Consider the following 17,007-nt stretch of genomic DNA (forward strand, 5'->3'; position numbering starts at 1 on the left):
ATTCCACACCTCACCCCACTCAGGTCTGGCTGGAGCCAGCTTCAGGAACACGTCCTTCCTGAGGGATGTGCACAGAGCAGGACAGCCCTCCCCTGCCAGCTGCTCCCCTCCCACAGGGCCAGGAGACAACCTCTGCACAGGCACATTCTTCTTCTATCTTTGATTGCTGCTAAAAATAATCTATACGAGCAGCATGGCTCAGCCTGTTCTCACCATTGCTCACTGCAGGGTGAAGTCCAGATCAGACCAAATCCAGCTCCATGAGCAGGGTGCTGCTGCTCCCCCAGGGGTGTGTGGGAGCACAGGCAGGAGCTGTGCTGGCCCCAAGGGCAGGACAGGGCACACACAGAATGCTCTGATGGAGCCTCCAGTGAGTGGGAGGGAGAGAACAGGCACAGGAATGGAAAATGGAGATAAGGAGCTGGGTGTCCCCATGGGAGAAACTGGAAATCCTGTGAGCTTTGAAATAATGAGAGGATGTTCAACCCATTATATCCATAAAACATCAGTCATCTCCATCCTGGTACCTGCAGTCACCTAAAAACTCAGTGTGTGCTCCCCAAACCTTCTGCTCATTATCCAAGTCCAGCACTACAAAGTTATTTTTCCTAATCCCTCTATGGTGAGACCAAACAGTTAAAAGACAAGCCCAAAGCCTGAAAGAAAACACTGCCAAATAAAACATCCTGGCAACCTCTGCCCATGGCTCCAGAATCCTCAGAACAGCAAGGTGGCCCCATTCCTCCATGCACTTCTCATTTCAGGGGCCAGAGCACAGCTGATTTCTTCTGGATAACTCAGCAAAGTACAGGTTCCATCTGGCTGCCCTCTGCATGGATAATGGATATTTTATATTTTACAGGGGCTGAGCAGCCAAGGGAAATAAAGCAAAAGCCTAAAATTGCTCTTAGAGATGGGAAGTCAGACAAGCAGCACCTGCACAGCCCACAGGATCTCTTCCCCTCCTGCCCCAAGAACCCAGGCCTGTAAAACCTTTGAAGCTATTTCTGCTGTGCCTTTTTTTTTAAAGCCAGTTCTAAAGGCTTGATTCACCACCCACAGCAATGCAGAACATTCCCAGAAAGAGTTAAACACAGGAAACCTGTTGATTAATTTACAGGCAACAAGCTGCACTAATAAAGCCCCAGGGACCTTAATCAAGCTGTTTGCTGGTTGCCAGACCAAAGCAGGAAGATGGGCAGAGCTGTCAGGATGGATTAGTGTTTGCCTGCTGGCAACACTGCTCCTGAATGGGAGAAAGAGGGGGAGAAACACACACACACACACACAAAGGTCTTTTCCAGCCTGAACCACTCCATGATTCTCTGGAGGGGAAATGATGTGCCTGGAGCTGGCCAGAGCCAGCTCAGGTTTGTGGCTTGGGTTTTAGCCCCATTGTTTGTAATTCCTCCCCAAAAGCCAGGAAGGACCAATTTCTTTTATTTTTTTCTTTTTAAAAAAGATCAATTTTCCGTTCAATAAATTTTCCTGCCCCCTCCTTCTCCTCCTATTCCAGGAGAGATGAATGAAGTCAAGTTGTTTATAACTGGCCCCATTTTGAAGGGTTTGGCTGACACATGCTGGGGTGAGGATGTTTTGCAAATTCAGCTGAAGTTGAAAAGGGACAATTTCCTTTCATTGTGACAACAAGACTTGGCTCAGGTATCCTTTTATCCCTGAACCATTTACAGTTCTGACCATGGGGTTAATGCAGCAGAACCCAAACCAACACTCTGCCTTCCCATCTTTAACCAACAGCAAGGAACCCAAGTGGAATCAGTCAGAATTACAGATCTGAACTCTGCTTTATCTGCAGGGAAACTTTTCACCCTTTAAGTAACTAAACTTTACTTAACCTGGCAGTTCTTTTCCTTTTTCTACATGCTGCCAAGGCGCCTCTGCCTTGGAGTTCCAGTTTAACAGGCTGCTGTGTAGCCAAGAGGATGTGGAGAGCTTGTAAAACACCTGACTCCACACAGGAACCAGCAGAAAAGGCCAAAAGATTGATTTTATTTTGCTAAAGCTTAACAGGCCAAAACAAAGGAGCAGAGAATTGCTCAGCTGTGAGCCTTGCTCACATCAGGTATGTTTGAACAAGGCTATTTCCCCCACCAGCTTTCTGCTGTTCCAGCCAGCAGGAATGAAATATCCCAAGGGAATTCCTGCAGCTGAGCTCTACAGATCCACTGAGCACAGCTTTGAGAATTTACAGCAGCCAAAGATCACCTCCTGCATTTACAGCTCCCCTGAACATCACAGGGACACATGCTGCACCCAGGAAGGGATGAAGGGGATGGTGGTGGGCACTGAGAAAATGCAAATACAGCTGAGGATTAGCAAAAGCAATTATGAAAAACAAGTAGTGGAAATAATGATTCATCAGGAGTTGAATCAGAAGTGGAGTCCAGTCCTGCACTCGGTGTGGTGATGGCAGTGAGGATTCCAGGCCTACAGAAATCATTTTTAAAGCTATTTAAGTGCACAGAGGGCCCAGTGATAGACAAAAATGTCATGTTGCAAAATTATCCTTCTACCTTTCAAACAGACCTTGGAAAATGTCTGGGGCATCCTTCTCCCTCCACGGACACCCCTTTCCTTGTAAAACTCTGAGTCAAGAAGAAACACTGCAATGCATGGACAGCAGATGGGAAGAGAAGTGTGAAGGTTTGCTGAGTGAGTGGGTCAGTCCCTCAGAACCATAAATAGAGCAGCACACAGAGTTTCCCAGCAGATCCCACTCCCAGTGGCCTTCAGAGAACACCAACAGTGTCACAATATCCCTGTGAATAGTGGAAAAGGTGGAGAGACAGAAATCACAGCCTTGCTCAAGGTAACGAGTGCTTTTCCCTGCTCTAAAGAGGACACTGGATGCTCTCAGCCACTCCCTCCTCCTCCTCCTGGTGAGGGAACACTGCCCCAAGCACAGCCAAATTCCACAGCAGCTCCAGCTGTGGGATTTTCTCTGGGCAGAGACCCCAATAACCAGGAACACCCTCTGCTGAGACAATATTTCCATTGCTCTCAGTGGGAGCACCTCTGAAGCTGGGAAAAGGCTGGCACAGGACCCTGACTGGGGTTGAGGACCATCAGAGCTGGGTTAGTTCTTGTCACACCAACCCAGCAAAGCAACCTCACTCATGTCAGCTCTCCATCTGCAAAGCTTCAGGTTAAAACATTACAATTACAGAATAAAGTCAAGTGTCAAGTGACTCACTACCATAAAGATGAAATAAGAAAGCTCAACTCCAATCCCTCCATCCCACTCCAGGCTCAGCAGCCAAGACTTTCTCCCATCAGCTGCAAACTTCTTGCCTTGCCAGTGAAATCATGAGCAAAAAGCCAATAGAGATTTTTCTCCTTTTTTTCCCCTCAGTGTTCAAAGCCTGTGCAGCGGTTGGGTTCCCACAGGCTGTGATTTCAGCACCCTCAGACATCCTAAATCTCTGCAGATACACAGCTCAGGCCTGGCCAGCCCTGCCAGACCCTTCCAAGGGCTGGGAATTATTCCTGGTGCTTTGCCCTGAGTTAGGAGAGCTGCTGAGGAAGGCTTGGTCATGTGGACTCGGATTTTTGAGGTGGGTGAGCCTCTCTGAGGGAGAAGCACGGACCCAAACAACACAGGAGGATTTTCTGTCACAAAGAGACTGATGAGGTTACACTGATGGGAAAACCGCACCAAAAAATTGACTCCTTGGAACTCTCTCACCCCCTTCTCTTCCCTTTGACAGAGCCAAGGGTCTCAGCCAGCTTCTAACCCATGTTTGGTGCAAAGCTGCCAGGGAGAGCCTCTGGGAAGAGAAGCAAGAACTTCCTTCAGGGCATCCATGCCCCTACAAGAAGCACCAGGCAGACAGAACAGACCTGAGCAGGTTCAGTACCAGAGCCAAGAGCAGCCAATCCCCCAGTCCCTGTCACGGCCACACAGGCCCTGATTGCTGGCAAAAAGCAAACTTTGGGCTGCCCCAGGCCCCTCCTGTGGTCACTTGATTTGCAGGTCCCCAGGGAGGCCAAGGGAAAGGCAGAGCCACTGACCCCAGCCCAGTTCCACCTCTGGGAATGGCCCCAGGGGTCCCAGAGATCCTGGCACAAAACCCCAGGAAAGCCAGAAAAGAGGAGGAAAAGCCTGGCCAGGCCATGAGTTAATCAATGGCAACAACTGGAATGCAATTTCCAGCAAAAAGGCAAAACAGAGACAGCACAGGCTGGCTCTGTATAAGGGACATGGGATAGATAAGGACCATTCTATTTATCTATCATTTTATCTATCACCATAAGATAGATAAAGACCATTCAGGGAAGAAAAAAAATCAAAAGGAAAACCCAGTGTTCAGAACTTAGACCACACCAAAAAAAGTAAATACATAAAACACCCATATTTTTTCTTCGCTTACTGTAGCAGAAAAATGATGTGAAAATAAAGAATATCATCTTCCTGAAGCCACTGGAGCATGACTATAAATTACAGCTGCCAAGGAGCTGAAAACAAAATCAAGCCTGGAGATCACTTGCAGGAGGATTTCAGATGACTCTGTGGGTCACCTCGATCTCCAGCAGTTACAGAAGGAAAAAAAAGGTGCAGAGGAATTAAATTATTTATGTCAGTCAAGCTTATCTGTCAGAGGGAGACACCTTTCCCACCACAGCACATTTCTGGGATTAATGATCAGGCGCTATCTGGAGCTGGGCAGAAGAAGAAAAACTGAAGTGATTTGGTTATTGGGGAGGAAAAAGAAAATATGTATTACCCAGCTCAGCTAACAAACACAATTCCAGAGGAATATCTCCCTGAAGCAGGAAAATGATATTTTGTGATAACTGCAAAAAATAAGCACTGAAGGATAGCAAGAACAAGAGCTCTCTGAAAAGTGCACCCAGGAATGACAGTGGTGCCAATGGCTGATAAACTAATTAAGATGCTAATTAAAACCAGAGCACTTTCCCATCTGGGGCTCCCAGCAGAGAACAAGTCTCACTGGGGAAGGGATGGGTGGATGAAGGAGATGCCAGAGTGACAACAGAGGGTGAGAACAGAGGATTTTGTGCCCAATTTGCTGAGGCCCTTCCCAAAGGGCTGCTGAGGACACAACAGAGGCACAGGAAGTGGAAAAGCAGCAAAGGATTCAGTGAGGAGAAATAAGTCAAGGATTTGATCAGGGCAGTTTCCTCACCCCAGAACACCAAATCCCCAGGGAGGTCACAGTTTATCAACCAGTCTGAGTGAGCAGGGGTTAAATTCCCTCTTTTATATGAATTATTCCCAAAGGAAAGCTGAGAAAAGTGCAGAGGAGCAGCAGAGGGTGGTGGTGGCTCCTGCTCAGGTGACACCTTGGTTCATCCACCACCATGGGCAGCACCCACACTCTGTGTGAGCCCAGAAATGGGTGAGAACAAATGGAAATCAGCTCAGAGATGTGGAATGAGGCTGGGGAGCCCATGGATGCCAGCACTGGGAACAGTGCAGGGACTCAAAGTGATGGAAAGAAAGCACTGACCTTAAAAAGGCAGAACAAGGAGGTGACAGTGAAACCTGGGACTTTTTCTCCTTTCTGAGAAAGTTATTGACTAAAAAAGATAATGAGGGTCTGAAATGAAGGTTTGGAAAGTTTGGAAAGTTAGCATTTGTCAAAGTTTGAGCTGGGTAATCCTAACTCAGCATTCCTGGACGCTCCTCCTTCCCAGGACACGGAGCAGGTGTCTGTGAGGAGAGGGAGGAAAGGCTGCATTTAAGGGCAAGCATTGTGTGTTTATCTTTGCAGCCTTTCAGAATGTTTATTTTGATTTGGGTGTGGACAGATTTGTTGGAGGAAATGATTTAAAAGACACCACATAATTGCACAAAAGCTCATTGTGTGGCAACAACCCTCCCATGAAATCCATCCCTCGCTGAGCCATCACTGCAGGGCGCCCACAAAACCCTCAAGGGCTCAGCCCAGCCTGGTGCCTTTCACCTTGAGTTTGGGGGCACTGAGGGCTCAACACGAGTCCCCTGCAGGCAGCTGAGCCCAGAGAAATCCTGAGCAGCACCAGCTGTGGCCACATCTCCACCAGGAGGGTCAGCAGAGCCACCAGCCAAGGAAAAGGTGACTCCTGCCCTGCCATGGCCCAGGAGCTGAGCTGGGTGTGCCACCATCCCCAGAAGGGCAGGAAAGGCCCCCAGGGATCTCTGTCCCCAGGCCCAGCAGGTCTGAAGGCCAGGAGAAGGTTCTAGGAGCTAGAACTGCCAGGCTGCACAAGTAGGGGATGATCCCTCCTTAGCAAAGATGCTGAGAAGGAGATTTCCATAAGCACTCCCAGGGCACTTGGCTGCTGCCCTTAGGATGCTCTCCAAAGGATTTGGTCACAGTTTGAGGGGCAGGGATGCATTATCCCACCTGGAATTTCACCACAGCCTTCCCACCATGCCCTGGAGCATCTCAGACTGGTAAGGTTTGGGGAAATCCATGGGAAAGGATTCCTGCAGCACTAGCAGGGCCCAAGGAAAGCTCCCTCCCAAAGCACTTGACTGTGAAAAAGGTGGGTGGAGAGGAAGGCAAAGGGTCATTTTTGGTTTCCACTGGCACCAATTACGCCTCTGGCATGTTTATGGAATTTTTTTTTCCATCATCAAGATAGTGAGGTTGGGCTTTTTATTTTTAAATAAACAAAGGCTGTAATGGGCAGTCAGTGCTGGGGCATGTTGGAGCCTCCAGCTTATCAGGGCTGTCACGGGACACAGAATTTTTGTTCATTTTAGCTGGGAAAAAAAAAAAAAAAAGAAAAAGAAATCATTGAAGCCCAAAGGGGTGGAATGGAGGTCTCCCTTCTCTCAGCAGATCCTGGATTTAGCATGCCAGCTTTGACTGGAGGCCACGAGGGAGCAGACACAGCAATTAGCAACCAAACAGCTGCTGCTGCCACCTCCAGCTCTGCTGGGACTCCAGCGCTGGCAAGCAATTAAAAGTTCACATCAGAGCCCATGATACCCATCTCCAGAGGCACATTTACAGTCCTGAGAACGGCCTTTGCCCAAAGATGCAGCCCAGGGTCAGTTTTCAGTCCCTGCCTCATGCTCTGAAGTTCCTTGGCTGGTTTAATGCCCAGCCCTGGTGGCACCCAGGGACAAACAGGCTCAGGGTCCCCCTGGCAGAGCAGGAGCAGGGAGGGAAGCCCTGGCACAGGAGGGCACCCCAGTTCTGCTGCTGTGCCTCTCCCAGCCTCGCTCCCCCATTCACACTTAGCTGGGGGAGCAAAGGTACTTGACAGCTGCAGAAAAGCAGATAATTGTGCTGCCATGCTTGTGTTTACGCAAAAGCCACTGGTTTATGAGGAACAGCTTAGTCAAAGCACACAAAGAAACACCCTGCAATATTTTTTGAAGAGGGTTAGTTTTTTTTTTTATTGCTTCGAGAAGCAAAAGGTTAGCTACAGAAATAGAGAGAACAAAGCAGCTCAACAAACAACTGCTTCTTGTTTTTCTGATTCTGCACAGCCTCTCCCAATCCCTGCTCAGCCCCAGCTCCCCCTCCAGCTGCTCCCCACACCCAGAACCTCCAAACACTGAGCTGGGAAGGGACAAAGCCTCACAGGGGACTTGTCCCAGGTTTGTTTCTCCGCCTCAGCATGAGGGGAATGAGAGAAGTGGGAGATCCTCCTGCTCAGGCTCTCCTGCCTTCTCCAGTCCCCAGCTGCTCCTCCTGACACCAAAAACTTCAGCAGCCCCATGGCACAGATCCTGCTCTGACCCTGCCACAGGTTTGGTGTGTGCACATGCAGGTAGGGATATCAACTAAACCTGGATTTAGCATCCCTGCTGTCAGCAGGAGCCCTGAAGCATCCTCAAATCACCCTTGGATGCTCTGGGCAGAACAGAGATCCAGCTCAGCCCCCAGCTGTGACAAGGCTGTGACAATCCAGGCCATTCCAAGCTCCCCTGCTCCCAGCCCACAGCAGGAAATGCTGGGGTTATTGTTACCCTGTGGCATTTAACAGGGTTGTTCGTCTCAGCCCCATTAACCTTCAGCAATTTAAAGGTAGAGGGAAAAAAGTATCATAAATTAGCAGCAGCTCGCAGGCTCTGAGTAACCTGTTTTCCCAGTTTCCAGCACTGTTCATAAAACAAACCACATTATCCCAGTTGGGATAAAGAGAGAACAAATCTGTCCCTGCAGCATCTCACCACCTGCAGCTCCTGGCTGCAAGGCACAAGTGGACAGGAGAGGAAGAGGAGGAGGAGAAGGCTCCATATCTCCCCAAATTAAAGTGGTTTTTCCTGGCCAAACGAAGGGAATGGATTTGTCAATGGCTCAAAAGGATGGAACCCCATCCCGTGGGAATGCCTGAGCTGGGCTGCACCCCATGGGACACCCAGAGCCACCCCTGGATGCAGCTGAGGCACAGAGGGAGGGCTGGGATCCTTCCCAGGGTTTGCAGCTTGCAGGTTTGGATTTATTGGCACGGGAGTGCCCCACGCAGGAGAAGAGATGCACACACATCTCTGGGAGATGGCTTCTCCCACTCACAGGGCTCCAGCGAAAAACAAAACAGGTTTGACAGAGAACAAATTAATTCAGCATGAAGAAGCTCTGAAAAAACCCAAAAATTATCTTTGACACATGAAAAATAGATAAATCCTCGCAGAAGATTACTTGAACAGGCCAAAAATCCATCACAACCCTGCAGAAAGGAGGCACAGATAAGGCTTTCAAATGGATGTGATGTTTTTATACCCACAGGCACTGGGGAGGCAGCACAGTTCAGAGATGACAGGAGGGATCTCAGCCAGGATCCTGAACTGCCTCAAGATTTGGGGGAAGCAGAAGAGAATCCCCCTCCCCTGCAGGTGCTGCAGACTCCAGATGAGCTGGATCCCCTCAGGCCTCAGTTTCCCCTTCACACAACCAAGACTGTGGGACAGCCCCACAACTGGGGGGATCTCAATCCCTTCCCAGGTTAAATAATGTGATATTTGACTGATTGTTATGCCCTGAAAATGCAACATTTGCAGCAGCCAATGGGAGTTTGTGGGCAGCATTCCCATGCCCAGCTTTCCTGAGCCCAGTGCTGGGAACGTGGCCCTAAACACAGGCCCCACAGACCCCAATGCCTCCATAACCCTCCCCTGCCATGCTCTGCCTTCTTGGCTTTGCTGGTTTAACATTCCATCCTTGAGGGCCACATCAGAGTTGCTTTTCAAAGCACTGAGAGTGGCTTGAAACTTCTTAAATACCCACACACACTTCAGCCTTTGGAAAGTGTACTTGTATCCCCCTCCAAAACAAGAGAAACAACAAAAACTAGCCTGCCCCATCTCCTCAGTAAATCTCTACAGCTTTTTCTTTGTGTGGACCCCTTCAGGATCCCAAAATCCTGCTCAATTCCCAGGCTGCAGCAGACCCTCCCCAGCGTGTGCAGGTCCAGGTTCCCCATGTCCCAGCAGTGCAGCACAGCCCTGCTGGTGTCACCTCCTGTCACCTCCAGCACATTCTCTGTGCTCTCCTTTCCTCCTGGGCCATCCCTCCCATGCCTGTCCTCCCAAACAGCCTGCAGCAAGCAGTTCCCCTCAGTTCAGCAAGTGCTTTTATTTTATTTTATTCCCCATTGCCAGAACAAACAAGTGCCAGGTGAGCATCCCTGAGGGGTTTGTGGCTGATTTCAAGCTGGGCACACATTGTGACACCTCATATTTATATTTATGGCTCTCCAAAGGTTTCACACAGATACTCCCTGCCTCCTTATCCACCCAAGGACACTGAAGGGTAAAAGAATCCAGGATTCAAGCAGCAACACAGAACAGAGCCACCAAGGGAAGATAATGCCTCAATTTCAGAGCAAAGGGAGCAGCCAGGCATGGGCCAGACAGGTTATTCTGCTCTATAACTGCATGTTTATGATACCCCCTCATTGCCTTACAGAAATCCAAGTTAACCTGCTCAGCCCAAACCTCCTCCTCCTCCCCAAAGCCGAGCGTGCACCAGGGCTGACCTTTGCATGTGTTCTAAATTGGAGCGCACATTGTATTTCCCCAGCCTCTCGTCTGTGTTTTGCACTGACACAATGACACAAAAGAGGCAGAGCCAGCCAGCCAAGCCCTGCAAAGAAGGTGGCTTTAAATAGCCCCCTTTGTCTTGCTTTTCCTTGCTGAAATATTGCACATTATTTAGAACCGAGTTTTAGTTTTATCAGGGATCCAGAAATAGAGACAATGGAGGGCTGGGTGAATTTTTGGATCATTTTATGACCTAAAGTTTCTCATTCCTGTCTACCCTCACCCTCCACTGCAGGATTTGTAGCTGTATCCCAGGAACCATTCCCTGAGGGGCTCGCAGACCCACAGGAGTGACCCCAGCCAGGATGGGAGATGTGTGAGAAACCTCACCTCTGCAAATGGAGGGCAGAATTCCAAAAGCAAAGCTTCTGTCCTTGATGGGGAGAAAGTCAGCAACCTCAGCAGACACTGAGCTGGTACCCAGATGAGGTCAGAAATTAAAAGGTGTCTCAACACTAAATTAATGGGCAAACTGACAGGAGAGCAACAGGAGTTATAAACATTTATGTTCCAGTTCGAGGCAGGAGCAGCATTTATAACTGCGTGGTTTGAGTGCCAAACATGAAAACTGGAGCTCTTTCTGCTCAGGGCTTATGGATGTTCTTTTTTAGGTGTGTGCAGCAGCCCCAGAGCTGATAAAATGCCTGGCCCTAGTGAAGAGCCCTGAATGGGGGTGTTAGGGGGCACCTAATGGGAACACACAAGACATTCCCATCTCCCCTCAGGCCTGTAATCATTGTGTGTCCCCTCCTCAGCACAGCCCCTGGCCAGGTCTGTGTCACAGTGAACACTTTGTGTTTGTCCCAGAGCAATGCAAAAGTGCCTCCAGCAAACCAAAATTCATCCAGACCTGCAAAAAAGACATCACTATTAAGCATCAGCTTTTCCTGAGCATCCTGGTCCAGTGGAGGTCCCTGTCCATGGCAGGGCAGATGGAACAGGATGAGATTTAAGGTCCCTTCTAACTCCAACCATTCTGGGATTGCAGCAGATGAGGCTGCAGGGAATCCCCCACAGCCAAACTTCTGGGATGACTTCACTCCCTGCATTGAGAAGGAACCACAACATGTACTCTCATATCACCTTCATCATAAATCCACATCAATGCTGTTTATTTATCATTAAAAATCTAACTGGGACAATAATTTCAATGCCCAGGTGAGCAGAGCTCAGCCTGCAGCACTTTGGGGAGTGCAGAAATGCAGCAGGGATTTGGTAAGGAGAGAACAGCCTGTGCCCTGTGAAACCAAAGTGTCTCTGAGCAAACCTCGAGGGGAATGTGCTGCTGTCCCCAGAGCCTGCCTGGAGCCCCTGGATGAGAATCCAGGCAGGAGGGACAATGCCAGCACAGTCTAACCCATGCAGGAGGGACAATGCCAGCACCATCCCTGCAGGAATTCTGCACTGTGCTGCGGAATTTTTTGGCAGCTGGGCACGGTGACTCAGGGTAAGAAGCACAGCAGTGAAGACAAAATGTGAGTTGAGAGTTTCCCAGCTGCAGGAATGAAGATCCCAGCCAAACCTTGTGCTTAAATGCCCAAGGGAGAGTGAGCTCCCCCAGGATGGGCTGGGCTCACACCTGTGCTCAGGTGAGCAGCGGTGAGAGGTGCCAGAGTTCTGGGAGTTCCTTTCCTGAGGCTCTGGCGCCATCTAAGCCCAGAGTTGGGATCCTTCATCCTTCCCGCTGCCCTTCAGAGCAAAGGGAAAATAAAACCACACGGGAACGAAATCCTCTTGCTCCTCCAGCCCAGGAAAACTTCCTACAGAGGGAGAAATCTGGGAGCTGAGAGGCGAGAGAAGCCCAGAATGACACTTTGGGAGAAAACCAAGCACTGAACAAGGTCAGACCCACCAGGAAGGAGCCCAGCACAGCCCTGTGTGTGTGCTCTGTGCTCACTTGGAACACTCCCAGCACTGCAATTTGGTTTTACACTCCAAGACCATTAACAGAGTTCACTCGGGGAGTGATTATGTAATACAGGCATAACTCCACTTGCATTATGCAAAGAAACCTCTCAGCGACTTTTGACCTTGTTGAGCTGCGCAAGGTGCAAATAATTCAGGGTTTCTCCCCCACTGAGAGAGCTCCTGATGGCTCAGAAGGACGCACATTGCTCCTGGAGTGAGCAGTCACCCTCAGCTGTGTCCCCTCCGAGCTCTGCTCTCCTGGGACCAGCTGCTGCATGGTTATTTGCTTTTCTCCTGATCCCTTAAGCAACCAACTTCACAGTGTCCTTTTCCTGGCATTTGTTCAGCTTTTTAAATTTATTTATTTATTTATTTCCCAGTGAGTTACAGAGCAGCAGAGCTGACTTTTTATCCTCGGCTGCCCTCCAGTGACAGTGTCCATCCTGGAGCCCCACTGCCCACCTGGGCCAGAACCTGGGGACATGGGGACCTGCACAGCTCACCAGGCTGCAGAACCTCACTTATAACAGATGTACAGGTCAATAATTCTAAATTAATAACCCTCGTGCCTCAGTGACAGCTCCAGCTTTAAGGATTTACCAATTTTACAATCCCACATTACTGCTTTCCACCCAAACACTGATGATCTTTCTCTTAGCCCTTGACAATTAATTCTATCTTGGCTCAAATTCTCCTGTCCAATATTAGAAGTACCATCAAATGCATTTATTTACCTTCCCTGTTAAGCAAACGGGAGCAGCAGCAGCTGTTGACACAAAGTATTATTGAGGTCTGACTTACCCAACAGTTCATTAACTCCCAAAATGTTATCTCCAGCTCAGTTTTGCAGAACTGACTTTATAATAAGAGACTGGATGTTTGGATTTCAAAACAAAAACCGCCATCAGGGAGCAGAGTTATTCATCAGTTAGAAATAATCTTGCATTGCATAGCAAACATGTAAATCTGATGGGGGATGACCACCCCAAAAGCAAACACAGCAGAAGCAGCTCTCAGGAAAGAGAAATACAAGAAACAAGAAGATAATCCACTACAGCAGGGTTTAAAAAGCACCCAAAGCACTCATTTGTTAGGAATAGCCAGGGGTTAATCCCTTGGGGTTCAGTAACACCCCACAGCACAGCAGAGACCCTCCCTTGAGGGACCAGCTCTGACCCCAGTGGTGCTGCACACACCTGAGGTAGGTAACAAGCATCAGGAGTTATTTGGTTTGGTTTGTTCTTTTGGTTTTGGGGTTTTTTTTTCCTATTTTCTGCCCAATTCCTGCGGGGAGAAGGATTTGCTACAGGTGCAGACACCCCAGCCTGCCTTTGCAGTGACCCACATTCCTTTTGCTCCCACTGCAGCATCGCTGGGAGCCCGCTCTGGATTTCTGCCAGCGATCTCAGCACTCAGGGCAATGCAACCTCCAGCTCCAAAGGTTCCTGGCACAGCTCCAGAGGGACTTTTCCCTCCCCTCCGTACCACACACACCTGTAGGAGGCTCAGGCAGGAGCATCCAGCAGTGCACATCACGCTGCTGAATTCACACACCGAGCAAATGACAACACCCTCATCCTGCCAGCAGCAAAATATTTTGGGTTCTCCCAGAGGAAAAGAAAACAAACCTAAGGACTTTGTGAAAGAAGTTATTAAATCAGACCATGCTGGAAATGCCTAAATGAATTGATCACATTTCTGATGTTCAGAACCAGGTGGGAAGAACGACAACGTTTTATTGAAAACTGAAACTGCAGCAGGTCACGCACATCCAAAATAAAAAAAAAAATTCAAAACAAAACAACTGTTCTGCAGTTTTTGCAAATCCCAAAGGCCCCAGGCCAAGGAGAGGTTAACAAGAAACAAGTTGAGGCTTGCAGAACCTCACTGCTCTACAGCAACACCAGCAACCACGATGCTGCTCCGTGTCAGCCCGCACGTTACTCAATGCTTTCCTTATTCCCACCCAGGATTATTTGTATTCCGGAGCTCTGGCATCTTGTGCCGGTTGGCTGAGCTCAGTTATCAGCTCCCTTCAAATCCAGCCAACCAGGCTGGCGGCTGTTGGACTTCTTGGACACGAAAAAAAAGACGCATAAAAGGCAACAAGAACCTGACACCCGGCAGCGCGGCCAGCGCCGAGCCGTTTGCTTTGCCAGCTCTGTTCCCGCAGCCCCGGAGCTGGGATTGGCAGCAGATTTTGGAGCGCAGGACTTTGAATTACGGCGGGCGGATTTGGCACGGCTGCAGCGCGGGCAGCAGCTGCGAGGGATGAAAGTACATCCACGGCCTCAGCCCGCTTTGGCAGGGGGACAAACAGCCCCCAGATGCTCTCGGAGGTACCTGGGCGATACCAGCACAGGTGAGCTCAGAGCTGCGGCACCTGCGCTGAGCGCGTCCGAGCGCTGCCATGTCACACCTGTCACCTCCGCATCGCGACAGCGCTGTCGCATCCTCCCCACCCAAAGGGACACGGCGGGGCGGCCCCACCTGGGTTTGTGTCCAGCGCTGGGGAGCCGGAGGGCAGCGGGACCGATCGGACCCGACCGCACCGAACCGCACGGCACTTACCGGGAGCGGCGGCGCCGCGCGGGACGGACTCAGCGTTGCCCATGGGCGGACGGAGCGGGAGCGGGGCCGGGAGGGGCCGTGCGGGGCTGTGCGGGTGCAGGACGCGCTCGGGCAGCTCCCGCTCTTGCCGCGATTCGAAGCTGCCGCCCCGCCCCGCCCCGCGCCGGCACCGCCAACCGCGGCCGCGGGCGGGACACGGGCGGAGCGGACCGGCACCGGGAAAGGCGCTCATAGGCTCGGAACGGCGCGGTCCGGGGTGAGCCAACCCGGCCCAAACGAGCCCGGAACGGCTCGGGATGAGCCCACCCGACCCGAACGAGCCCGGAACGGCACGGCTCGGCTCAGCCCAGGAGGAGGTGTCCCCGCCACTGCCATCCCGCCCCGGGGCAATCCCAAAGGTTCCCATCCCTCTGCTCATCCTGAGCACCGAGAACGGTGGAATTAAGCCAGGGGTCTCCCCACGCTCCCTGACAAGGCAGAACTGTTTCCTTTCCGAAAGGCTTTAAAACGTAGCCCTCTGCAGCACAGCAGAGCCCTTGCTGTCACCTGTCCCGGGGCACAGCTGTGCCCAGGGAAGGTCAGGAGGATGTCACAGGACAGGGTGAGGATTTATTCCCAGTCCCAAGCAGCGTGTGGTCCTCTCGTGCCACGGAGCTGGGAGATTTCCAGCCGGGATGAGTCCTGCTGCCTTCTGTTCCCCATTATCTCGTTTACTCTTCTATTTGGCACGGGACCGATGTGGACTTCGAAGGAAGTAAAAGAGCAAATTAGAAGGGAAATTCCTGAGTGTTTCCACTGTCACAGCAGCCCAGCCACCCCTGGGAATAACAGAAAGAAGGAAAATGACAGTGGGGAGGCCACCATTTGTCCTGGTGCCGGTTTCCTCCTCCACAGCTGCATCCAGAGCATCATTTCTGAGTGCCAGCAGCTCTGAATTGCTGAAATAGAGATGAAGACACATCCTGCCCTGAAAACCATGGACAAAATAATGGGAACATGATGTGCAGACGAGTGTGCTCCTGCTCAGAGCCTGGGAAAGGGCTGAGTCCATCAAAAAAAGGAACCACGAAGCTTTGCAGGAGCGCTGCTGCCTTCCCAGTGCCCACAGCACACACCAGGGCTGGGGAAGGGATGTGTGTGAGCAGGGGGTGACAGTGACATGTAGATGTTCCTTATCTGGCTGCTAATGGAGATTTTATCTCCTCCCTCAGGTGCAGGCGCTGTGACAAGCCTCGTACTTGAGCGCCCTTCAGAGCAGCCTCCTGAGCTGTGCTGTCCTCACACGTGGCAATTTATTGAACCCCATCATCAGGTTTGGGGGCTCAGTGTGGCTTGGGTTTCTGGTAATAACCCTGAAACAACAATCCCAATCCAGTGCAGCCTGGAGGAGACTGAAGTCAGACCTCATCAGGGGCTCCAATTTCTGTGAGCAGTGACAGGACCTAGGGAAGGTCTGGGGCTGTACCAGGGCAGGCTCAGGGTGGATTTTGGGAAAGGTTCTTCCCCAGAGGTGCTGGCACTGCCCAGGCTCCCCAGGAATGGGCACATCCTGAGGCTGCCAGGCTCTAGGAGGGTTTGGACAGCACTCCAGGGATGCCCAGGGTGGGATTTTGAGGGGTCTGGAGCTGGGTTGGATGATCCTGTGGGAGCTAAGGATATTCCATGATTCAATGGACAATAACAGCAGCACAAGGCAGAAGTGTTCCCAGTGGACCCTGAGCAGGCTGGGACTGGTGGCAGACAGGAGCTGCAGCAGGTGCTGCAAAAAGAGAAATCAGAGCCTTTCTCAAAGGCAAAGGGAGGAGGCATCTGGCTCTGTTTGTTCCCAGAACACACTCAGACATTCCTGAGGAGGGCGAGTAGCACACGGAGCAGCTTTCCCAGCTCTCTAATGACAGGGAAGTTGCTTCCACCTGAGCAGGTGCAGTGGGAACCTGAGTGCAGAGACAGCACGTGCAGAGCTGCTGCTGCTGCCAGGGCAGGGCCCCGGGGCAGGACCTGCACAAACCCCACTGTACAAACCCCACTGTACAAACCCCACTGTACAAACCCTGCTGTACAAACCCTCCTGCACAAACCCCACTGCACAAACCCTGCACAAACCCCACTGTACAAACCCTGCACAAACCCCACTGCACAAACCCTGCTGCACAAACCCCGCTGTACAAACCCCACTGTACAAACCCTGTACAAACCCCACTATACAAACCCCGCTGTACAAACCCCACTGTACAAACCCTGCACAAACCCCACTGTAAAAACCCTGTTGTACAAACCCTGCACAAACCCCACTGTACAAACCCTGCTGTACAAACCCTGCACAAACCCCACTGCACAAACCCCACTGTACAAACCCCACTGTACAAACCCCACTGTAAAAACCCTGCACAAACCCCACTGTACAAACCCCGCTGCACAAACCCCGCTGCACAAACCCCACTGTACAAACCCCACTGTACAAATCCTGCACAAACCCCTCTGTACAAACCCCGCTGTAAAAACCC

The 17,007-nt window shown here is 50.9% G+C and overlaps 1 protein-coding gene across 1 annotated transcript in view; it reads right to left on the reverse strand.

Annotated features, from left to right (window-relative positions):
• Window positions 1–14,774, reverse strand: part of NEURL1B (neuralized E3 ubiquitin protein ligase 1B) — a 122,779-nt gene extending 108,005 nt beyond the window's left edge. The window contains exon 1 of the mRNA XM_074552457.1: window positions 14,504–14,774. Within this exon, the coding sequence (XP_074408558.1) occupies window positions 14,504–14,735 (232 nt within the window). The 5' untranslated portion in view covers window positions 14,736–14,774. The remainder of the gene's footprint in view (window positions 1–14,503) is intronic.
• Between the last annotated feature and the right edge of the window lie 2,233 nt (window positions 14,775–17,007).

Source organism: Zonotrichia albicollis, chromosome 15, assembly GCF_047830755.1.
Source record: "Zonotrichia albicollis isolate bZonAlb1 chromosome 15, bZonAlb1.hap1, whole genome shotgun sequence".
Taxonomy (NCBI): Eukaryota; Metazoa; Chordata; class Aves; order Passeriformes; family Passerellidae; genus Zonotrichia; species Zonotrichia albicollis.